The 25,567-nt window shown below is 40.4% G+C and overlaps 1 protein-coding gene across 1 annotated transcript; it reads right to left on the bottom strand.

Annotated features, from left to right (window-relative positions):
* Positions 1-1,606: 1,606 nt before the first annotated feature.
* On the bottom strand, positions 1,607-25,140 carry LOC142101987 (antigen peptide transporter 2-like). The gene is made up of 12 exons (XM_075186485.1): positions 24,959-25,140; positions 16,980-17,517; positions 15,446-15,560; positions 15,166-15,296; positions 13,775-13,980; positions 12,384-12,581; positions 11,304-11,432; positions 10,007-10,195; positions 6,215-6,388; positions 2,685-2,844; positions 2,378-2,514; positions 1,607-2,299 (listed from the first exon to the last, which is right to left on the bottom strand). The coding sequence occupies exons 2-12, from the start codon at positions 17,476-17,478 to the stop codon at positions 2,114-2,116; spliced, it is 2,124 nt and encodes a 707-aa protein (XP_075042586.1). The 5' UTR covers positions 17,479-17,517; positions 24,959-25,140; the 3' UTR covers positions 1,607-2,113.
* Positions 25,141-25,567: the final 427 nt, after the last annotated feature.

Genomic DNA, 25,567 nt, shown 5'->3' with positions numbered 1-25,567 from the left:
GCCAGAGGTCGTGGGTCAGAAACAAGCCAGGGATCACAACAGGAGTCAATCAGAAACTGGCAGAGTATCCACAGGGAACAGGAGCAGGTTAGCAAATGTGTGGCACAAATGCTATAACCAGGAGGGAGGCTATGCCCTTCCTGCCTTAAATACTGAAGATGACCAATCAAAGGGCAGAGCAACAGTGACCCTAAACAGCTGCTGGAGGCTGTTAATTAATGATTGCGTCCCAGCTGTTAGGTTAAAGGCTTGGTCGCAACGGGGACAGAGGAGCGTCTCGGTTGTCCTGGCAATGACTGGGATGATATGGACGGAAGTGACGCGGCCATTAGTGAAACCAGCTGAGTCGTCGTGGCTAGAGCGGCAGCTCATAACATTTTGTGGTGTATTTATGTTTAATGAGCTATCATATATATAAATATAACCTTAGAAAATGTTACAATAAAGAATGGTGCATATGAGGTAACCATAATCTTAGAAAGTATAATGTCTTAAAAACTTGTAAAAATCATAGCATAGAACAATACGGGATAGTCATTATCTTTAATTAGGTGGAACTGGTTGGGAATGTCCCTACATCCTCTGGGTCCTCTGGAGAAGACTGTTGATAATAGTGTAGCAATATGTGAATCAAAGAAGATGAGTTTTCCATTATATATAACTGTCAATTTGGTTGGATATAACACTGCAAATTTTAGACCTCTAGCATAGAGCTCTTTAAAAATTGGAGAATATTTCATCATCTTCATCACTGCTTGGGAGGAGAAATCTTGAAATAACAGGAGCTTGTTGCCTTGATGTTGAAGATGTCACAGAAGGCTTCCATTCAATTCACTTTGGAGCACAATTCAAGATTCTTATGATGACAGTTCTGGGCCTGTGTTGGTTGTTTAGTTTCCTTCTATGGCGAAGTCTTTAAAGTATAGATGGTTCTGTTAGCATGTAGGCCTAGCTCTGTGGGAAGTCCTTGTGAGTTTTTTTCGATTGACTCTTGTTCTGAAGGCCTTAATTAGGGGTAGATAATTATGATATAGGTTATATTCTTTCAGCCCTGTCGGCTTTTTGGACAGTAGTGGTGATATAATTTTTGTAATTTCTTTAGATCTTTTGATGTTTTTGTGCTATTTATAACTGGGTCTGCTGTATATCTATAGGATTTTCTCCTGTGGATGAGGGTGGAGAACTAGCTTGTATGACTTTTATCCTACCTTCCCTTACTAGGGTAACTTCTGCATCTGCTCAGTTGTAGTTTATCTAGAAATTTGTCTTTTTCTATGGCGAATAAGTAGAGTTTTCAAATAACGTTTCTACATTCATCATGATGGTTGTCAAGGGAAACCTCCATTTTGCAGTCAAGATGCCAAAAGTGCATCTCACAAGGCACCTAACTCTGGTAAGTCTGCATTGGAGACTCAACGTCATACATCAAGATCACATTTGGAGAATGGTTTTGGTAAATATTACTGATAATACAAAAGTCTTGTCGGCTCTAAACCCACAAGGAAACAGTTCCTCACTCGTTCCTGGCACTAGCTCTGATAATGGCAAATTTAATGTACTGGTTTACCACCTATGCTGTTCTTGTTTAATAAGCGATATCCTACTGGTAAGTCAATTACATTTATTGCAAAAGGATTCAAAATACAAGAAAACAAATTGTACATTTTTCACTATGAATATCTCTCTTTATAATCAGGTCTAGTCAGAGCCGTTCTGAAGTAGCTCAGTGTCTTTTCTTTACTTGCTGCTAGCTGAGTACAGGGGAAATAGATTGTACAGGAGCAAATGTCTGTGCGCAGATCTCCTAGAATGTACAATAACTTAATATCAACCAATGAGGAACCTCTGAGGGTGGAGCAGCAGGACGGACAGAGCGGGATTTGTCAGTGCTGAGAACAAGATGGAACCAAGATGAGGCTACAACTGGTTACCTCTAATAGGATCCACAGATCCTGTTTTGAAATATATTGATCATGATGAAATCATTTTTAAATTTCTAGCGCTTGTCATGTATTAGTTTTACTAGGTCTTCCTCTGTTTCATATCGTCTCCTACTTTCCCTACTTTCCCAATCTGTGCCTTATTCTTCATGTGTCCGGTGGATAAGTGCGTCTCAGTCGCCGTTCTGCAGGAGCCTGTGATAAGCTCCTCTCTTCCTTACAAGGTCATCATGAGTCCCGCGCTCTACTATCCGGCCTCCCTCTAGGACTATAATCTGATCTGCGTTCCGTATACTGCGGAGCCGGTGAGCGATGATCAGCACAGAGAGACCCGGAATACTCTGCAGAGACCGCTGGATCTGTGAAAGAGACATAGTGAGACAGCACAGAAGAGGCACGAGACAGGAAAACAGGATAAAAGAGAGGTAATACTGTACCTCATGCTCTGTGTCTACATCCAGACAACTGGAGATCTCATCCAGAATGAGCAGCCGGGGTCTCAGGGCGAGAGCGCGTGCAAGAGCGACGCGCTGCTTCTGACCTGCACCCAACTGATTCCCGCTGTCACCGACATCTGAAGAGAAGGGTACAAGCTGGATCTCTCAGCTCATTTTTTAACTCTTCCTTTTAAAACTTTCTATTACAGTACAGCACATTTGCTGCAGTTAAATGCTCAGAATAATGATATAGTTGTGATGAAATGATGTGTGACCTGGGGGAGGCTGCCCCACATCATTCTCTCACCTGTGTCATATCCCTTGTCCAGGCCTGTGATGAAGATATCGGCCTTCGCCACTCTCGCTGCTGCTATCAGCTTCTGTTCATTAGGGTCCTGGAGTGCGTAAGCGATATTTTCTTTTACCGTCCCGGAAAATAAAACGGGATTTTGAGACACCAGCGCCACCTGGAAAGAATGTCGTCATCAACTCACTTTTGTTACAATAAGTACACTCTAAGGTAAAGGGCCGCTAAGCCTGAAATATAAGTTGATCCAGTATCAGGGCCGGCTCAAGGGCAGGACAACTACAGCAATTGCCTTATGTCTCATGTTGTTAAAGACTTCAATTAGTATATCAATAAGTTTAAATAAATTAATAAAAAGATTTAACACTTTGCTGTCCATATAATAACTAGTTCTTATCACATGAGAGGGTGGTAATATGACTTTTCAGCATCATAAATTAAAGTGTGTTCCTGTTCCCATGTATTCTGACATTATAGGATGAATAGGTTGCCTGATGCTTTATAGTTTTTGTCCCAGACACTGATTTTTTGTCCAAAATGAAAGGATATATTCTGACATCCAAAAAGACTTATGTATTACATCATTATTGTGCTCCTGGCCCATAATGAAAGAAAAACCCTCAGCATACTAAGAATTGGTTTTAAGTCCTGATAAAATTGCAGAAAATGTCAGGATACAAACTGACTACTCTAAAAGGACATTTATAAAAGTAAATACTCTGCAAACATCCAAACCTGTTCTTTATTCTTCTGGTCAGATGAAGGTTTATGTCACATTCATTTAGATTTTTTTCATACATTAAATATAACATGTATTGCCAAATTTTTTTTTCACCAGTAATATTTTAACCAAAGCCACCTCCCCCCACATAGAGGAACAGAGTACATTATAGATGTGGATCATCATCACTTAATGTACTTTATAAGGATATTTTGAAGCTACAGAGGCATTTTATGATAATATGCTGTGGTATATTATACCATCAAATATATACATTTTCTAGGCTTTATTTTTAACAGGTGTATTTATTTGAGTTAAAGATAATCATTAAACCATGAACTTAGTTTGTAAATAAATAGGTTGTTTTTCTTATCTTTTTAGTTTGTTGTGACATTTCTACACTTTAGAATTTGCTTTTAAACCAGCAGGTGTCACTATTGTAATACAAGTATAATATATAATGTAATAACAAAACTATAAATAGCAGCAATGCAGTATATTTTACTAATTAAATAAACTGCATTTTTAGATTATATTAATTTCACATCATTTTAAAATTTCAAACTGTTCTCCTTTAAATGGGGTTTTCCACATTTTGGAGCAGTTTTCACTTTTCCCCTTCATCCTGCAGAGTATTACACTGTATGTAAATCCTGCCATTTACATACTTCATCTGTCCCCTGAACTCCGTTGCATGGTCCCTGCAGGAAGTGCTGGAGGACAGAACGCCAGAAAGCTCCGGGATCCAATGCAGTGGTTGAAATAACCAGAGGCTACTGATTGGATGAATTCTGCAGCTCTCCGATCAGGAACCAGCTGCCATTACAACCAGTGCATTGGACCGCAGTGCTTTTATAACATTGTCCTGCAGCCAGAGAATACACGTGAATTAGGTAACAGCAGCATTGTGAAAGCAGCTGAGGAATGAGGCCAGGACTAAAACCTGTATAATAGTTTTTGGGGAAGAAGATAATGTTAAAACCTCATTTCCAGCCTAGGGGGAGAAATGAAAATATAACTATTTCAATGCTGAAAAGACTTTGCATACAATGGATGTATTGCAACAGGAGTAGATATATTCAAGATAATTATTATTAATAACTTTTCTGGCACATCTAGGGTCATTCCTTCAATGACACTAGATGAGAACCTTGTGTAAGGCAGCATTGTCCTAGAGGCTGCTGAGACGAGACTCTTACCACACTTCCTCTTCTCCAACATGCCTCTCCCCTCCTTCATGACTCTCCTATACAATCACTGTAGTGTGGAGACTGGCAGCATAAGAGGAGGGGGGTAAGGACAGGAGAGAGTGAGGAAATGTTCAATTTTCCTGCCCAACTCCTCTGATTGTGTCACCGCACTCATTCCTGTGAGTGAGCTATATAAGGCCAGAGAGAAAGACAGGTTAGCAATGCTTCAGTTGGCAGAAGATGGAAGAATACCCTTGAGCAGGCCATTGTCAAAGGTAGTTTTTGGATGAATCCAATATATTAGCATTAAATATATATGCATTGTTTTTTCTTATTTTATTACTAATATTTTATGTGATGTGGTATTTTTTTTCTGCAATTATATTTATCTGTGTGCTGAGAGATGTGAGCAGCCGTGGAAAAGTTATTTCTAAGAACAGATGTCCCCTATCAGTATTGCTGGTCAAAGAAATTTCTCATTTCTTAAAACTCCCATCGCAGACTTGGGACCTCAAGAGACTATGGAACACCTATATACTACTGCAACCAATTGTAATATGACATTTCAATTGTAATACAACCCACTGTTCACTGTTTATAAAATCAACTGTATTGTTTTTAGAAGGCAGAATTACAGACTTGAAATTTGATGATAATATTATCACAACACTAGCTTTATTTTGTTAATAAAACCTTTTATACTTTTTTTTAAAGTTATTTTGTTGCAGAAATTCAATTATTGCTTTTTCACCCTGTATACCCAAATGACTCAGTAAAGGCTAACTCCAGCTAAAATTTAGTTTTTGACTTATACCACTTTCATACTGCCGCCCCGGCAATATCCCGGGTAGTTAACCCGGGATATTGCCGAGGCACAGGGCAGTATAGATAAGAAGATTCCCGGGTCGGGCGGGTTCATACTGCACCTGCCCGACCCGGGTTTTAAAAAAAAAAAAGTGTAAAAAAAGATTTTAATTAATAAAAAGTATATAACAAATGTTTACTTACCTTATTTTCAGCCAGCGGTGTCTCCGGTGCGTTGCCGGCTGTCAGGGGGACCTCTGGGTACTAAAATTTCTAGTCCATTAGAAATTACGTCATTTTAGTACCCAGAGGTCCCCCTGACAGCCGGCAACGCACCGGAGACACCGCTGGCTGAAAATAAGGTAAGTAAACATTTGTTATATACTTTTTATTAATTAAAATCTTTTTTTTTTACATTGGAATTTTTTTTTTTTACAGTATGAATGGTGAGACCCGGGTATTACACGGGTTGCACCATTCATACTGCAGGCGAGCGGAGTCCAGCCCGGGAATTACCCCTCGCAAAATCCCGGGTCTAAGTCCCGGGATTTTAGACCCAGGATTTTGGGATTGGACTATTCATACTGCACCAAGACCCGGGTATTTCAGCGTGCCCCTGCAAAAACCCGGGTGCAGTATGAATGGGTATCATGCTCACCCTTAACAGAACGGAAATAAACAACTGGGAGAAGTTCAAATTAAAAAAGCACCTCTGTGGCTTCTGACCTTTTGACTGCCGCACAATCCCCCCGTTGGATTGTGGGTAAATATTACATTTTAGCTGGAGTTACCCCTAAACTTCCTCCTAGGATTACCGTGCTATGAAGATACTGATGCTTATAATCAGCTATTGGTTTTCCATCAAGCAGGATTTCCCCACTCTGTGGCTCGTAGAATCTCTCCAGCAGCGACACACAGGTTGTCTTACCACCTCCGGAGGGCCCAACAAGGGCAGTGACACTGCCAGGGGGAAGGGTGAAGGACACATCCTAAAGTGAGTATGAGTAACAAAAGGAAATTGGATGATAAGACAGAACATGGACATAGTCTGTGATGCAAATCAATGAAGAAAAACAAAAGGAAATGCCTCAAACTAAAGTCATGTCTACAGATTACATCATACACCACCTATTGTTCTCAGGATGTAGATCAGGACCAGAGGTAAGACCAATGAAGTCATTAAACCACCTGCTGGGACAATGAATACAATATATCTCCTGCTGTGCTATCTACAAAGGGGGAACTGCCACTAACCAGCTCCTCTCCCAGATATTCCAGGACCAGTTCCCCCACACAAATGAAGAGTGACAAGCTAGGACTCCTACTCTCCTACTTCTAGATAAATAAATTACCTATTTAAATGATTCCCCCAACTGTATTCCTAGTGGAATCTCCTCACAAATGCAGAGTGTATTAGTGTTAGCTCTGCGCGAAAATCTGGATTTGTGGTTCTTCTGTTCTTCTTTTTATGGCCATACTAGGGATACAGGCTCTCCGCCACGCCCTAGAGGGGAGTGCTGATATTGTGGATAGTTAAGCTTGAGGTTAACTGAATCCGTGGACGGATTTTTGTACTTACGTCAAATCCATTTCTCTGAATCTACTGAGGCAAACTGACAATTAGGTATAGAGATTCCTGGCAGGGGTTTGGTGCTTTTAAACTTCTATATCCCATCCCTGCTTTTTTGTATTGCATTTATAAAACAGAGAACTAGGTGGCTGCAGACACAACAGCTCAGCTGAGGCTCCATGCCATGCCTTCCAGTAGGCACTCAGATCTGGTACAATATGTGAGGAACAGGTTTCCTTGTCCCGATGATAGAAAGTTAGATTATTAAAGCAATCCATCTAGCAATTGTTTGCTTAGAGACAGACCAACCACTCTCGTGGGCAACAGATATGAACCCAGAGATCATCAGTTTCCTTAAACTCAAAAGTCATATAAACATAAATAGTCCTAACTACATCCAAAGGAGTGAAGAAATCTGCACTTCTGGTAAAGTGACACCCTCTCCTAAAAGAAGACAAGTGACAATGCTAGAACATTTAGTTCCACCCAATGGATGATCTTGTTGGTTCCTGCCATTGCTAAAGAACCCCTTGTTCCTCCTGATGGTTTATGAATACCACTACTGTGGCATTGACTGGCTAAGTCTTTATGGGCTTTCCCTGCAACAGATCATGTTTTCTGAAAAGAGCTTTTAGCACCACTCTTAGTTCTAGCTAGCACACCTAATTGCAAGCCTGGCTTGGAAGACCTTGAACCCACATAAAAGAGTGACAGCTCTCAGCACTGGAGGCTGGAATCTGAGGTCCGATTGTCCAATACCAAATTAGAGCTCTTGAGGCTGTCTACTCTGAGCAAGCAAAGGAGTGATTGGTGCATCTCTGGAGACAGTTTGATTAAATGGATGGCCATCTCTCGCACATGAGCTTGAAATAAAGCTCTGGACCCTGCCTCGATCAAGAGATCATCCAGATAAGGAATGATTGTTAGTCCCTTTGGATCCCAAAAGAGCGGACATGACTACCATGATCTTTGTGAAAGACAGAAACCTTGGACCTCGTACCTAGAGATTTTGACTGTCAAAAAATAGCTTTCTAGCTCCAATGAGCTCAGCATCCAGAGCTGCATCCTCCAAATATTTTGACACCTCCTGAATTTGTTTAACAAAGATTAATATTTCAGACCTGGATTTACCAGATTGCAAACCTTTCAAAAGCTGCACAGAACCATTTACCACCACCTTTTTAAACCATACAGAGGCTAAATAGGTCCTAGAGAGACCACAGCCGCAATATACATCAAACATCCCTGAGAGCTGCAGCATTTAAAATAGCAATAGTAGTGGTGTTGGACAATTGCACTATGGGGTGGGGATTCCTGTATATATTTGTCCACTCTAGGGAATGGATAAAGAGTCTACAATTTGCATGATAGCTGAAATCTGGGTTCAGGTTTTCCCCATGGTTTAGTAGTAAGTTCCATAAATGACGGAAATAAGGGAAGGAAATAAACAGTTTTTCTTCATTTTAAGCAGGGTATTGTTGGGCAGTGCTGACTCCTTGCGGTTTTGATTGTTTAATGCAACGTACAAAATTATATACATTCTGCTGTCTTGTGGAATCTTTCAAGTATGAGGAATCCTTATTGTTCGAGTCCACCTCGTCTTCCTCTTGAGAGGAGAACTGGGAGTCTGAGCCATCACAGGATTGGAGTACCAGAGGTCTCTGATGTTTCAGAGTCGTAGCTGGGGCGGTCGAATGTTGAATCCTCTCTAAAGAGGAGGAAACTAAGGTTCTAGACTGACATCCCTAGACATTGGGTCCAATCTGGCTTATCAGGTGGAGACAATACAAGGCCTTTTATGGGTCTTCAGATGAACTGACTCGTTTGCTAAGGTTTCAGTACAGGAGGCAGAAGGGAGGTTCTGTTCGCATACCCCACAGGAATGTGTAATGAGTGGTGTGAGTTCAGCAATAGGCTGGTTCAAAGATTTAGCCCAGGATGGTTTTGCCATATTTGGGAACTCCCTTGCAGGTGTGCAAACTGCGTAGAAAGACATTAGTGTTTGATAAACATGAGCTAATTTTGATTTACATTTGAACACTTATAAAATGTAACAGATGCCTCTATTCCAGATTCAATGCTGAAATTGCTCACCTTATCAAATAGACACAACCCCAGCAAAAGAGTGGAGGCAGAACCCACATAGAAAACTCCTATTACTCTAATACGTCCCTCTGAAAGATATAGAGGATGAGTAGGAACTGCAGATGTCTGTGTCTGACAGTTTTGGCAGACTTTTCTCAGTGAGGAAAGGAGGATGTGCTAGGCTGTCTGGAGTTTTGCACATCCCTCAGGGTCAGCACTAAACATGGCCACTGTCCAGAAGACAGACCCCTAATAGCCAAACTGTGGCTAGTGAGAGTCTTCTGTATACAGCAGCCCCAATCTGCAGGCCCAGTTGTTGCAGGTTGACCATGACCGTGGGCTGCCATGTCCCAGACAGGAGAAGGGAGTTCACCTCCAGTGTGTGTGGTCTGGTGTTGAGGTGCTCAATGGTGCGGTAGCAGCTTATGGTCTCACGGTCAGTAACTGGGGCAACAGTAACTCAAACCTCCTCAGAGGTAGTACCTTGTAGGGAGCGGGGAACAGCATGAGGAGGCATCAAAAGGGTACCTTTCCAGCCCACTCCTGGCACTCTGCATGAGGCTGTCAGGATTCTGCTGGCCACATTGGCTATAAAGAGATTAAATTAAATAAATAATATAAAATCCGTTGCTGCCAGAGGCAGCCCTGATGAACAGCATCCTACTCCTATGGGCACTTAGAAAAAATCTTGCAGGATTATCTTGGAGTCTGCACACTCATTACACTGTATGGATTGTATCCAGAATCCTATATATAGCTGATTTCCTGTTCCATGTATGTCTGAGATCAAGTGATCTTATACTGGTGTAGCCTATAAAACCATGAATGAGAGAGAATTAGACAAGACTGAGACCTCCTGAGTGACTTAGTGTCATGATTTTTATTAAAACATCTCTCAGTCTCTACCAGTTGTGTTTCAAGGTAATCTCCTACATAAGGTTAGTACACTCACCTTGAGGATGGTGGTATCTGGACGGGAAGGGTAGGAAAATGTCACATTCTTGAACTCAAATTCACCATGTAAATTTTCAGGACAGTGAGATCCAGATGTGGAAACCAGCGGCTCCCGATCCAGATAGTGAAAAACTTTGTTGGCAGCTCCAGCTGAATGTGTCATCTCACTCAGCATGTAAATCAGGGACTACGAGGACAACAGAGAAGGGTTTATGAGGATGAATATAGAGTAACATGGATCTATGATCATACACATGTGACAAATATTTGATAACAATGATTCCCTCTGGGAGAGCTCCATGATTCTCTCTAAAGAGCTCCATGACCCTCTATGAGAGAACTTCATGACCTTATCTGGAAGAGCTCCATGACCATCTCTGGGAGAGCTCCATGACTCTCTCTGGGAGAGCTTCATAATCTTCTCTGGGAAAGCTCCATGACCCTGTCTGGAAAGCTTCATTAGACTCTCTAGGAAAGCTGGATGATTTTCTCTGGGATTGCTCCATGTCCATCTCTTAGAGAGCTCCATGACCATCTCTGGGAATGCATCATGACCTTGTCTTGAAGAGCTCCATGACCATCTCTGGGAGCGCCCCAACACCATCTCTAGGAGAGCTTCATGACTCTCTGGGATTGCTCCATGCCCCTCTCTGGGAGAGCCCCATCACTATCTCTGGGAGAGCTTCATGACTCTCTCTGGGATTGCTCCATGCCCCTCTCTGGGAGAGCCCCATCACTATCTCTAGGAGAGCTTCATGACTCTCTCTCAGATTGCTCTATGACCCTCTCTGGGAGAGCCCCATCACTATCTCTGGGAGAGCTTCATGACTCTCTCTGGGATTGCTCCATGCCCCTCTCTGGGAGAGCTTCATGTCTTTCTCTGGGACTATGGTTCATGTTTAAATTAATAATTTATTTTCATTTAACACATTTACAGGCAGGGTCAATGGCACATGTTTACATGGATCACTTTAGCAGATGATGGTCACCACTAATAGAAGGGAGGATTAATAAGCAGTGTGATAATCACTGTATATAGCAAGTATGTGGCTGTATTGTCATTAACTTGGGCTTATGCGACCATAACAGAAATCAGGAGGGAAGAGAAAATATTCATAGTGAATGAGGACAAAGCTGGCCACTTGCAATGGGATTCTATTTTCACATAATGACATGTAATTATAAGTTTGTGAGGTGCAGCTACTGGGCCATGTACTACTGCTTGCCCCCCAGGCCAAATGTACTAGACTTCCCCTGTTTACTATAAAAGTTAGGCAATCTGTTTTGTCACTTACTCGTAAATAGTCTCCAGACTCCATCTGGTACAGGATGAAAGACACCATCGCCCCACTGCTCATTCCTCCACTTTTTATTAAATTGTGCCCAAGCCATAACATTAAAACCTGAGTTCCAAGATTAATGGTCTAAAGAAGAAAAAAACATGTTATTAATACATACACGTATAGATCCAAATAATTTAGTTTTTATTCTTACAAACATCCTAATTAATGTCTTATGTGAGGTCATAAATCTATTTATGACCACACCATGTCAGGAGTGCTTGCTCTGACACCATGCTACTGGGGCCAGCAAATAAGATAAGTTTAGCATTGGCAAACCGAGAGGGGGTCTCCTAGTGCCTGGAAACCCCCCTCCAAGCCTGGGGCACTGTATAATTGAAGTGGCTGGACCCTGCCCCCGCTTCACACAAAAAAGGGAGAGCTGCGTGCACCTAACAGTAGTGCACGCAGCATTGCTTTTATATAATATGGGGATAGGAAGAGTTGGAGAGCAGCCAAGCACTGTCTAAAATTATAGCTACGCCCCCATGCATGCTGGTCACGCCCACTGGCGGCATGGTTTGGAAACCCCCCTCTACAAATCCTGCGTTTGCCCCTGGGTACTGTGGTGAAGGTGAGACATGGGGTGAGGGAAAACAAATAAAAATAATAAGTGTGGGATTGTGCAGATATTTAGTAAGAGGTAGAGGGTGGGTGGAGTGACAGATGAGGCAGATATGAATGATGGATTTGAACAAGTGAAGGACAATGGGCAGAAAAGACATGGAGCCCACAAAGGGGAAGACAGGGAGAGGCAGAGATGTGGCCAGTAGCTTATTTGACTCAATGAAAAATCTGTGAATTGATTTTATTTTCCTTTAAAATCTTGGAAACATAAAACAAATATGTCTACTGAAAATGCATATCCCACTCTAACAGTGGTTTAAACTTTAGAACTGATAGACATATAGTACATATATACATATATATACATTATATATAGATTGAAATATTTCCTATTATTTCTTTTTCACCATTGTAATATGTCCTGTGGAGCTACAGACACAACGTGCATCGTCTGACAACCCTCCTCACCCTTATCGCCAGCAGATACAAAGCTCTGACCAGGTCCCTACGTGTCTGGAGATCATGTGTCTTCTTCAGAGACTCCTCGTATCTCTTCACCTCTTCTTCCTCAGCTGCAAAACATTGCACGGTCTTCACCGACTCAATAATCTCTTTCGCCAGATCACTGGAGCTAGCAATGGAATCCTGCACCTTTCTCACCAAGTCCTAGGTGACAACAGATTCAGTTATTCAGTTATTGTGTCTAAAGCATAAATATTAGAGTGTTAACTATTTACTTAAAGAAACCTCATAGAAACAAATATAGGTTAACAACACCTTGGGCCTGTTTGGAAGGACATAATATATGTATACAAAGTAGACACAAAAATACATCTGCAAACTTTCGCTGTGTTTGTAGTTTGTGTTGACCTTAAATCCATCGTATAAATGGGGCTGGTGCATAAAGATGAGGCTCAGAGTAAAGATACAAGATACACCAGTCATAATCAACTTCTTGAAGACATAATTAAACATGCGTAGCTCCTCCCTAAACTTTTAAACCAGCCATAGTACTAAACAGGCTGTACTGGGGTCCTCTTGAAAACTGGTATCCAGCAACAGGTTAGGACAGGCTGGTCTGGTTCCATTATAACAGGGAAATCTGCAGCATCGGGTCCCCTGACATAGTGGGAACCAGTCCAAGCCTAGTCAATCTGGGACTGGAGCTTTTATGGGGAGCAATAACCAAATGAGTGCCCTTTCCCTCCAGAAACCACCAGCCTTGGGCGGCATAGTCCCACTTGGGAGCAGAAGCTAGGGCACCCCAGTGGTCCCAGCTGCTGTGGCAGTACACGTGCCAGCATGCAGTGGCAGTCATTGACTATAAGTGCATGGTGTTGCTTACTGTACTACAAACACCAGCATGCCCATGACTGTTGGCATGGGCTGTGGAACATGCAGTTCCATTCATGTATTAAATAAAATTGACTAAGCAATTAATTGTGCCCCATTATATAAGTAATGTTGGCCCCTTAGTCAGTGAACTAAATATGGATTTGTCCCCTTTCTTATTTTTTATATTATTGGTCTCATACAGTTTTCTGAAGTGCAGTGTCTCTAATAAATACTTATCTTCTTCTTCAAAAAATGTAAAACCCTCATAGAAGAAGCAGACTGTTCCAGAGGAGTTAATGTCTGGTGTTACCCCCATTGCAGGACAGATAATAAATATGCATCAAGAGGTATCCACCTAGACTGTAAAACTTAACTTTTGCCTTCTCTCTATAATTTTAAGTGTCATTTAGCATAATGGATGGTGGCACCAGGCCAAAGGAAGGGGAAAGGTGACAGTCACAGGTGGTTATACAGTGCACACACACCATGGCACATACACATAATGCAGGCAGACACATACGTACCTGGTGGTATTTATCGTATAGGCTCTGTACAGCCCATATAAGAGGAGTGCTAATAAAGGTGAGAAGTGTCAGTCGCCAGGACAAGGTGATCATGAAGTAATAATGCCCAATACATTTCACCAGCATTCGCAGAGTGTAGTTCACATTGAGAGCAATAGATTCACTCGTCAGTACTGTGTCACGTGACAGTCGAGAATTTATGTCACCTACACAAGACCAATAATAGTATTATAACATAAACACCTAGAGTTGCGCTTTAATAACTAACAGTGACTTACTCAGGTGAGATGGAGAGATGTGGACTCACGTGAGATTGAGAGATGTGGACTTACATGAGATGGAGAGATGAGGACTTACATAGGTGAGATGGAGAGATGTGGATTTACTCACGTGAGATTGAGAGATGTGGACTTACAAAGGTGAGATGGAGAGATGTGGACTTACATGAGATTGAGAGATGTGGACTTAGGTGAGATGGAGACATGTAGATTTACACAGGTGAGGTGGAACCTTACACAAGTAAGACAGAGAGACGTGAACATACACAGATGTGGTGGAGAGATGTGGACATAGGTGAGGCGAAGAGAAGTGGACTTACTCAGATAAGATGGAGAGATGTAAACTGAGGTGTGGTGGAGAGATGGAGATGTGTGGGCAACCCTACACCTGCTTCTTTTTCCGAAACTCATATCTATATTACTAAAACTATAATGTGCAGTAAAATGCTGAAACCTCTTTTTCATGATCTTCCAAACCCAATGATATAACAATGTTATAACCCATCTAAACACACTGAATTTGGAGAAAAAAATAATATTATATAAATATTGCCCTCACCCATATAGCCAATCCTCTCATATCATTTCACATAACTCATACCACCACATTGGGTCCCCCACATGACACAGAGTACCCACATCAACTATTCAGGTGGGTCCTCAGGAGCAGTGTCAGCAGTAGGTCATTCTGTTGCTCCTCTTCAGTTATCTCTGTCAATTGGCCGGACAGTCTCAACTATTTAAAATAAATGTCACTGTGGGGCCGTATGACTTTGTAGTTTTGAATGCGTTTCTGTAATGTTTTAAAAAACAAATATTATATATTTACCCATGCTTTGCAATGGAAAACACTGGAGAAAAATATTGATTTCCTGATCTTGGTTATGCCTCTGTGCAATTAATAACCTTGGTACCAAGTACCATTTTTATGGCCCAGGTGGGAACACTAATAGGCATAAAAATATTATGGTGAACCTGAGCAAGTTATTTGGTAAAAAAATTACTATGTATTCCTGTTTGTGGCCCTCTGCATATTGCCATATCTATGTGAAATCTATTCCTCTTACCTGATTTTAAAGATTGTAAGATAATAATTGTAGGGCAGTCCAGTACCTGTTTTAGTAGCTTCAAAGAATCCAATGTCCTGTTTAATGAGAGCACGAAACAGATGGACCCGCAAACGTTGAGTGAGACGAGCCATACAGAACGTGAATAGTCCCCCTCTGCAGCCTGCGGAGATAGAGCTGTGCAGGGAGATACATATACATCAATATCCTTTAAAACTGTGCACATTACTGAAACAAATTTAAAATTGACGCTGCCTCCATCATTAGTATTGAGTATTGCCCAACCCACCCAATTATGTCCATTTATATACATGTAGATTACTGACCTTGTAATAGAATAAATGGCCATAAAGAATATAGTGAGCAAGAAGTCTGTCTTCTTGTAATTGGTGGACAAGATGTCAATCACACGCCCCATGTAGTAAGGGATCGACATTTCAACTGTGGAGGATAAAACAATTACAGCTTGTTCTTCATCTTTCCATATATCTGCACAAAATTACTTTCTATATCTCTGACTATACCTTATCACATGCTTTCTTTAAACATCTACTGTACTGTAAATACTCTTATTACAGACCTGCCTATTCCTATTGTGTAATATATTGTTTGGGAACATATCACAAAATCACTGGTGAAAGATCTCACCAGTAATCTAATAATACAAATTATTTGGGGCTGTTACAGTGTTAAGGTTGCACTTCCGATACTGAACGTCAAAGAGTTCAGAGTGCAGGTTGCTTCCCATTAGATTTTAAATTTTAGCAATTGAATAGCAGCATCATGGTGACCTTCAGATGATCTGTTTGGCTGAGTATGGGTTATGCTGATGTGAATGTGACGAGATCAGGCTGAAAATTAGTATATGTATGATGATCGTGGGTCTTCTCTGCCACACAACATATGTATTTATATAACGTGTCAGGATGGGATAATCTGCCACCCTATTGGTTCCCCGTATGAATGGGGTTTCTCTATCAGCCATCAATCTGTTGTCACTGACAACTCCCACTGGCGCCACTTGTCCACCAGCCACTAACTGACTGTGAGGGTCAACTGTGCACTAACTTGGTGCTCCTAGTGATGAAGAGTAATCTTAACAATCAAAAGCCCCTTCACCAGCACAAAGAGCTGCTTCGGTTTGTGGAGTTCTATGTAAGAAGTGCTGGCATAAATGCAAATAAGTACTTGATTGACTGGACCAATCTTATAGGTTGATGTGAGCAGGGTGGCCAATCTGGGAAAAGGTGTAGACTGAGCAACCCAATCAGGAATAAAATTGACTGGGCCAATGGGCAGGGACTTTTTGCTCATGTGCAGGTCATTTACCCTCTAGCCAGGCTTGAGGACAGAGCCTTCCACTTGGAAGCAGAAAGGCTTTCTACACAGCGATATAACATACTAACCATAGGCACCATGTTTTCTACCATTTCTGTCTCTCCAACAACGAAATCTAATTACACAATTAGAAAATGCGTATCCTTTCATTAGCCCTTCATACACAGGAAGAACTCTGCCTTAACAATGTGGTTGTCAGGAAACGCAATGTTTTAGACATGGTTAACATTGTTAAGATTTACCAAAGCTAAGTATATTAATTATGACACAGATTTATTATGTTACTATCTATTGTGAATTTGCCTGGAACATGTTATTTTTGGAACCCCTTCCTTACCTCTCAGGTTTGTTTATAAGTATTCAATCACATTGTTTTAGCCCTCTTACTTTGAAACTAAAATCTTGGTCTACAGAAGCTGCTGTAGATATTTCTGTCCAACTCATAAAATCACGTTGTCTGTGTAGCCATAAAACCACCTAGATTAACAGGATGACACTTATAGGAAGTTGTGTTAAACTCACATATCAGAGCCAGCGTCAGGAAGGTAAAAGCCAGGCACAGAGGCAGCCAGTCTGGTTTGGAATATTTTAGGAGCCTGATGAAATTTTTTCTGTCGCTTTGTTTTCCATTTCCGTCTTTGGATGAAGTCTCTCTTGGGAAAATAAGAGGTGAGACCAGATCCCAGAACAGACAGGATAGGGACAGGGGCAGGTGAGAGAGCAGAGTGTGGGACAGACCTGAGTGTAACTCCGGAGCCTGAGACGTGAGGAGGAACCTTAGATTCTGGTACAGAGGTGGCACCAGGCAAAGGGTCAGAGTGTAGAGAAGAGCAGATGGGATCCACTGTGGATGGGGCAGTTTAAGAGATATTACTCCAAGTACAGGGGCTTTAATGAGGTACACCAGCCACACAGTGTCCAGGAGATATATAGGATAATATGTGTATACAAGATAGGATGTTATATAACTTAGTGATGAGTCAAGTAAGAAGACGATGAGAGGGAAACATAAAGAGATCATTGTGCAGGCGGAGGAATATAGCAGATGCTTCTGGAAATCCTGAAAAACAAATTGAAGATTTGTAAATGGCCAAACACATAACATAACATTAGTTATAATAGTAGATGGGTGATGTATATTAGGCAGATATGTAAGAATATATTATAATAGATTTGACAAATCCACTGTAAATATTTTTAAATTATATTCCTAAGAGTCCTCAGGGATCATGCATTGTATTTTCAAAGAGCTGCAAACCCCATTGCAATTACAAACCCTAAACTGTTTGATGTCTCCTGATTTCACCCTCCAATCGCAGCTGCTGCACAGAATATGGTGAACACATCATATTAGCAGATTGTCGTTGGGTTCACCTAACAGAGGTTCTCTTGTGGGATGGCATATGCCCCCCGGCCAGTGACGCCATCAGAAATGAAGCAGGCAGGCATCCCCCCCATGAACCAGGGCCATCTTTCCGACTGGGCACGATGGGCAGGTGCCTTGGGGCCCAGGGGGAAAGGTGGCCCAAGGCAATGAAAAAAAAATCCTGTAGAAAAAAAAACCTAAAAAAAAACTTACCTTTTGTGGTCACGATCCGGCTCCCTCCCTGGTCCTCTCTTCCATGAAGGGGGTCGGACTTAGGCGATTGAAAGGTTAGTTAAGGGGGCCCCTAATATATATATATAATCACTTTTTACACATATATATATATATATATATATATATATATGTGTGTGTGTGTGTGCGCGCGTGTAAACAGTGATTTTATATATATATATATATATATATATATATATACATATATATACATATATATATATATATATATATATATATATATATATATATACATATATATTAGTATTAGGAGAGAGGGAGGGAGAGAGACACTTCAGGGCTTAACTCCCGCAGTGCGTTCCACCAACAGGAAGTTCTGCATTTGGAGCTTCCTGTTGGAATGCACATGCGTTCCACTGCGGGAGTTAAGGCTGAAGGTACAGTCCTTCAGCCCTGGCGTCTTCGCTGCTGTCTTCAGTCTGGCTGTCACAGTGACAGCCAGGCTGAAGATAGCGGGCCCCCTTGTAAGAGTGTGCCACCGGGCCCCCTGGTGAGCCCCGGGCCCGTTACAAGGGTACCTCCTGTACCCCCCTGATGGCGGCCCTGCCCCCGGCCACCTACAAGCATGCCCTGGCAGCAAGGGAAGCCTGGAACACAAACCTGCCTAATAGAAAAATAAATGAACATTGACTTTGAAAGATTTTTAATTGAACAATAATTCCCACAAAGGAATCCACAATCAAACCGTAATCCAAAGGGAAATAAAATTAAAAATCTTAGAGATAAATGTAACTGCTCTTTAGGAAACCCTGGTTATAAATGCCATAGACCTGATTAGACATCTATTTGTCAGTGTCTAGAACACAATATAGTACAATATTACTGTATGGTTTTTTTACCTGAGTGCAGTGTTATTTATGTGTTTATGTATATGCGGCATTGTCCATAACTGCTGTTGTGATATCTATTTGCTATTGCGTTCAGTATTCTGTTATGCATGTGATGCATTTCTCATACCTACTGTACCTAATAGGTAAATTCTGTAGACCAGAGTGGAGCCAGAGAAGCATTATACATGTAACAGTGCAATGTTATAACTACGTATGATGCACGTTTGTGCTGGACACATTAATACACCAGCATCTAAAATATGGTGTACATGACAGTATGTTGTTTTTTTTTAACCTGTGTGCACTATTGTTTTGCCTTTGATGCATTTTCCATACCTAATGTATCTGATAGCTAAATGCCATTGAACTGAATGGAGCCATTTACCGATACATGTATGTATGCATTTATTTGCAACGAATGCAGCAATACGTCAATATCTAAAACACAATATGGTACAATACTATAGTGTGTTTTTTTTTTTACCTAAGTACACGTTATTTGTATGACACATTTCCATATCTTCTGAGTCTATTGCACAAAATAGAGCCAGAGAAGCTTTATGTATCTTAGAGTGCAATATTATGTATCACATATGACGAATATTCATCAGCATCTGCACAGTGTGTTATTTTACCCAAGTACACTGTTGTGCTATTCATGTAACTCATTTTCCATACCTACTTGATCTTCTAGAGTACCGTGTTATCTATCAAAAAACATTACAGTGTAATATAAATATTTTACTGTGAAATAAAAAACAACTCAATAATACTCAATATTTAACATGAGATTAGGATGGTAAAGTTTACATTAGTTTTAGAAAAGAAACATAGGGAGTTATGCCCACTTACAATCTCAAATACTTGCTTAGAATTACTGTTGGAACCCTTCCCCTATGTCCTAGATGTCTATTGTCATTCAATTCATCTACTGAAAATCAAATACAACAGTCACTTTTGTGGATTCAAATTAAACTAAATGGAAAAAAGGTTTGTTACTAAATAGTTGTCAATGTAAATTACCTGCACTATTTTGTGTTGTATATGAGACACTTCCTATACTTATATTATGAGTATATAACATTACTACTGTTATTAACGAATGTCAGCTTACTGCTGAAATTTGGGAAGAAGATGTGATATATGTAAAATAATAATACATCAGATTTTGAATGAAACTAGAACTTTTATTAACAAACAAATAAATTATAAAGAACAATAATTATAGTAGTCATAAGATAACATTTATTTCTGTTGTCTTCCAGTTCCCTTATGGTGTTTCCTGTCTCCATCTGTCTATTACAAGATGCAACGTACTTTAGTGTAACATTATATATCATGTAACATGTATTAATACACCAGCATGAGCTTTACATATATCATGTACAGTAGTACTGTATTTCTTTAAAAACATGTCATAAATCTAGTCTTCTTCCAGCACTGTTTCAAAAGTTTCTAATGTTGTAGAATATGTAATTTGTAATTATGTAAATATTGTTTTATTCTTCGCCACATATGGAATGATTTTCTGTCTTCCCTCATTGCTAATTAATATACATTTAATATAAAGGCACAAATTGAACATGTTTCTTTGCAAATGCTCACTGAAGTTCTAGGGATAAGAATGTTTTTGTTCCACAAGAGCCGTAATCATTTTCACGACATTTACAGCTATAAGCATGTGCAATACAGAATCTAGTACAATGGCATTTTTAAGTGATTCAGTAAAGAGTTTTTGTGTAAATTACACTTGAGAGCAAATGTAGGAATGAGGGCAGAACATTGTGCTTTTGCTTCAGGTAGAGGGTAATAATTACCGAAGTTGCACATATACACACATATAGAATAAGCAATATTAAACATGTGAGCTTTACATTGTATATTATAGCTAATGTAGTGAATGTGTTTCTTATGTGTGAAAAGTGGAATTTACAATCTACATATTTATTTACATATTTTACATATTGTCTCATTTATAATTATATTTTAACTTATTTAATAATTTACACATATTTTCATACCTAATTCAATCATTTTGGGAGTATAAAAGTCAATTGTTAATTAAAAAAATACACATACAGGATGTAATATCAGTTTTTAAAAAAATAACATGTGACATGAGAAATTAAAATTAAAATGTTCATATATTATGTTACCCAGAGCAGTTAGCACGACAATGTTCCTTGGGGGAGGAGCTAGAGCACTTGGAGGAGAGGCCAGAAGAACCCAGAGCAGAGGTGACAGGACAGGAAGAGGCAGAGGTGGAACAGCAGGAGCAGGGGGAAGTGGAGGTCTTACAATAAATATTTTGCTGCTTCTCATACACAGGTGCTGGACACGTGAAGAGAGGTCAGTGTGTCCAAAAGCATAGAGCGCCTCTCAGGTATTTGGTCAAGTAGTTAGGGGCTGTGATATATACTCTTGGAAATATAACTAAGTACATGGAAGAGTTGGTTACATGCCAATTTTGTTACATATATTACTTTAATTTTTAATAATAAGTTAACATAGTTGTAATACACATAGTCATAATAAAAGGCTAGGAAGTGTCAGATATACAACACTGAATAGTATAAGCAAAATGTCATCTATTTATTTACAATTGCTACAACCTTCCCCCATTTCAGAGAAAAACTATTGTTTTATTTGTTTTTCACTTGATTAATAAATTAATTTACATGACAATAGATAGGACACATGAAAGGTACCAACCGTAATTCTAACATGAGTGTGAGCAAAAATGAGCCTAACACCATATGCTTTAATTCCTAAAACTTTTATTCCATGGACTAATGTAAACTTTACAACCCTGATCTTATATTACTTTTATAAACAATGAGTTCATTTTTATTCCACCTTAAAATATTTATGTTATATGGTTTTTTGATAGGTAAAACTGTACACTGTCAGATTCAGTAGTTATAGAAAATGCACCATATGCATAACATGTACATAGGTAAAAAGAAAAACATACTATAATATTGTATTACATTGTACTAAGTATGGTTGTGTCCAGCACATACTTTGCCCTGCGCTGTATATAACATTACTAAGGTTACATGTTGCATACAGGAAATATAACATACACTTTATGGATACGTAACAATTAATGAATAGTACAGTCATTGCTTCTTCTGCATCTATACAACACAACTGATACAAGTCTTTATACATTGTTAGTGTCCACGTCCCAGCCCAGGGTAAATATCTGTCACCAATCTTCTGATCTGTGACTTTTATCATCAGCCATTTTGTGTTCATCATAATTTCCAGCAACTGTATAAAATGTCCGACTACAGCAGATGAGGGGGAAACTGAAAGTTTTATACAAGCTACAAACTGGCGCAGAGCCAGCATCAGTAATAACGTGACTCATATACTTATGGGATGGTAACGATTGTATCAGAAGCAGGAAGGGAGGGAGGTGGGTAATGATCAGTCTGACTCATTCTATATATTAAACTACAGTATAACTATGACCCTGTGATCCCTCTTCCAGTACCGGCCGTCTGTAGGTGACACCTGCTGGTCTGCTAATCTCCTCTATGCTGCTGATACCTGGACGGGATCTGTGTGAGTTTTGGGGGCGTCATTTCTCCCACAGAAAATCTCTCTTGTGACATCTCAGACCAGACAGTAACATCAGTCAGATTATACTCTGTGTAAGCCCTGTGGAAGCTGGGAGATCACTATCAGGCCTGGATTTAAATTTATTCCCCTCTAATTCACATCCTCATCACAGCTCCATGTAGGGCAGCAACTCCCCCAATTTCCATTTTTATGAAGTCAATAAAAATTATTTACAGACAATATTACATACTGCAGGCGATATATAAACACCAGAACAATATGAAATAATATTCTGCATAAAAGTAAGATGTACAAAAATATATTTATAAACATGGAGTCAGGAGATGTACAGGTCTTCCCACCAGAGGCGGAACTAGTGAGCTGTGGGCCCGATGCAGGGAGGCGGGGAAGAAAGAACTGGGGCCCCTGACACTCTGCATCTGCCATGCATCGGGCCCCATTATCTCCATGGGCCCCGGTGCACTGTTTCAGCCGCACCAATGGTAGCTCCGACACTGCTTCCCACATATCTGGAGGAATAGCAATGTCAGACCTTAGACTATAATAGAAGAGCTTACAATCTAATTAGAAGCAGATTTGACTTTACCAGTGATCTACAGCAAGCTTTAAAAAAAATCATTAGGTTAACGCAGGGGAGGAACAGTGCAACACCGGGGCCCTTAGCCAAATTTGGGTTGGGACCCAGCCATCCTGTTCTTTTCTCCTGGGCACCCCGTTCTGGTCTCAATAGAGCAGAGCAGGATCCTCTTCTGAGCATGTGTCAATGGACTCAGCACATACTCAGAAGAGGCCTCTGTTTGGGGCCTCAGGGAGGAGCAGGGCCTCAAGGGGGAAGGGGCACTCCCTGCACCCACTATAGCTCCACCCCTGGGTATACGCTCACATTACGGATTTGAGAGCTGCCCCCGAAAAATCATTCTGCTTTACAATTGGAGATTTTGGATGAGACTGGGAAAGGTCATTGTGGAAGGAGTGAAAATGTCTCCTCACTGTAGGATTCTGTTCAGTTTATCCTCATTTACTGTAGGTCTTAAATTACCGAGAGTGAGGGGACCTCGGAACTATCAGTCTCTGTGACGTCATGCAGACCGTGACTTTTGATTGGTCCTTCTCCCCCCTCAGCAGCCAATCACAAGTTATTAATATAAATAACCTCATCCCACAAAACTAATTCTTATTGTTACACGTGGGAGCATAACGAGGCAGATTCATGAGCTAAGCAGCCACTCAGCAAGGAAAGGTCCTGACCCTCCTGCTCCTCCCAGGCAGAGTTGCTAAATATTGCACCTCGCAGACACCGCCATTTTTACCTACAGTATATTTGCCTGTGGGTGTATTTGCACGAGTCATCGCATGTTTTGCACTTTTGTAAATTAATATTTTACCTTATAATACAATAAACAAGTCCTACTGCAGCAACCTGTGATATATTTGAAGCGATCTAGCAGGGAAACAAAATTTAACAGGATCCAATATTATATATTGAGACTATTCATTATTTGTTGTTTACTAATAATCTACAGTTTAATAGAAGGTATCAGACCTCTTTATAGAACTTTTTGCCCCCTTTGTCTGTTTTTAAAATGTCAGATTTGTTATTAAAGTTTATAGCATCTGAGTTTGAACTAAATATTTTTAGCCCAGTGAGTAATTAATAAGTAAAATAAAACGTACTAATAACTGTTTCAGTGAGTGTGAACTGAAGTCTAACAGTAGCTGCCACTTGTCACTGAGGATCTGCTGCCACCTAGTGGTTCTTTCTAGGAGATTTCATTCATAGTTACAGCAGAAAGACACAACACATTCTGTACTCTGAGATCAATATTATACACTGTAACACATAACTAACCAACACACAATGGTACAATATTATACACTGTAACACATAACCAACACACAATGGTACAATATTATACACTGTAACACATAACCAACACACAATGGTACAATATTATACACTGTAACACATAACCAACACACAATGGTACAATATTATACACTGTAACACATAACCAACACACAATGGTACAATATTATACACTGTAACACATAACCAACACACAATGGTACAATATTATACACTGTAACACATAACCAACACACAATGGTACAATTTCAACAATCCAATAAAGTGAAATTAATATTTTTCTGGTGAAAAACAGATTATCAGCACAACACAACAAATGAAATGACAACTATTAAAACACAAGCCCTTGAAAACAATACAAAGATAATATAAAAGGTGTCAGTCTAGAAAGATATGCGGCTCTTCAGCAGCTGTGAATCCATGCTTGGATTTGTAGTTCCACAACATCTGAAGACCCACAGATTGTCTTCCTGTGATTTAGGAGTATAACTTTAGAATGAAGAGAAATTATGAAACTGTAAAAGCAAAAGTCCCCGAGAGGGGGGATATGTTTACTCCCCCCCCCCCCCCCTCCCTCCCTCCCCATTCTACTCACCTTCTATCTGCAGCGTCCTTTTGGATGAAACATGGGAACAGTTTGAGCTCGAACTTCTCAACACTATTTGCTGGAAGAAGTGGATATAATTTGGGATGTCTTTATTTAGAGGTCCTCAGAGCTGATACCAGTAATCGTCCACAGTTTATATCTGCAGCATATACAGAGTCAGACAGAGCTGGGGAGGGGGGAATGAATTACACATGAGTTCCTTTCACTTTCAGTTTACTGTAAATAAGATACAAGGGGATTTCTGGCTCACAGAAGAGCAGAGAGCAGCAGAAAAGACAGATATATTTATAAGGTTACTAACAACCCATACTTGCCTACTTTCCCGGAATTCCCAGAGTCCTCCTGAATTTCCCGGAGTCCTCCCAGACTCCCGGAAGAGTAGGCAAACCTCCCACATTCGCCGAAATTCTCGGCATTGCATGGTGGTGGCAGGGCTTTATCGCATCATTAAGCCCCCCTCCCGCTATTTAATGCCATGAATTTTTTGGGGGCGCCCCCTCCTACTGTCTGTCACATTAGTTGGCATGTATGTAACACCCTGTATAAATTCTCCCTATGTCCACTCTCTCATACCGACCTGGTCTCTTTATCCTGTCC

The sequence above is a fragment of the Mixophyes fleayi genome, chromosome 9, assembly GCF_038048845.1.
Source record: "Mixophyes fleayi isolate aMixFle1 chromosome 9, aMixFle1.hap1, whole genome shotgun sequence".
In the NCBI taxonomy this organism is placed as follows: Eukaryota; Metazoa; Chordata; class Amphibia; order Anura; family Limnodynastidae; genus Mixophyes; species Mixophyes fleayi.
The sequence above is the reverse complement of the archived record's forward strand: the minus strand, read 5'-3'. Positions and strand labels throughout refer to the sequence as shown.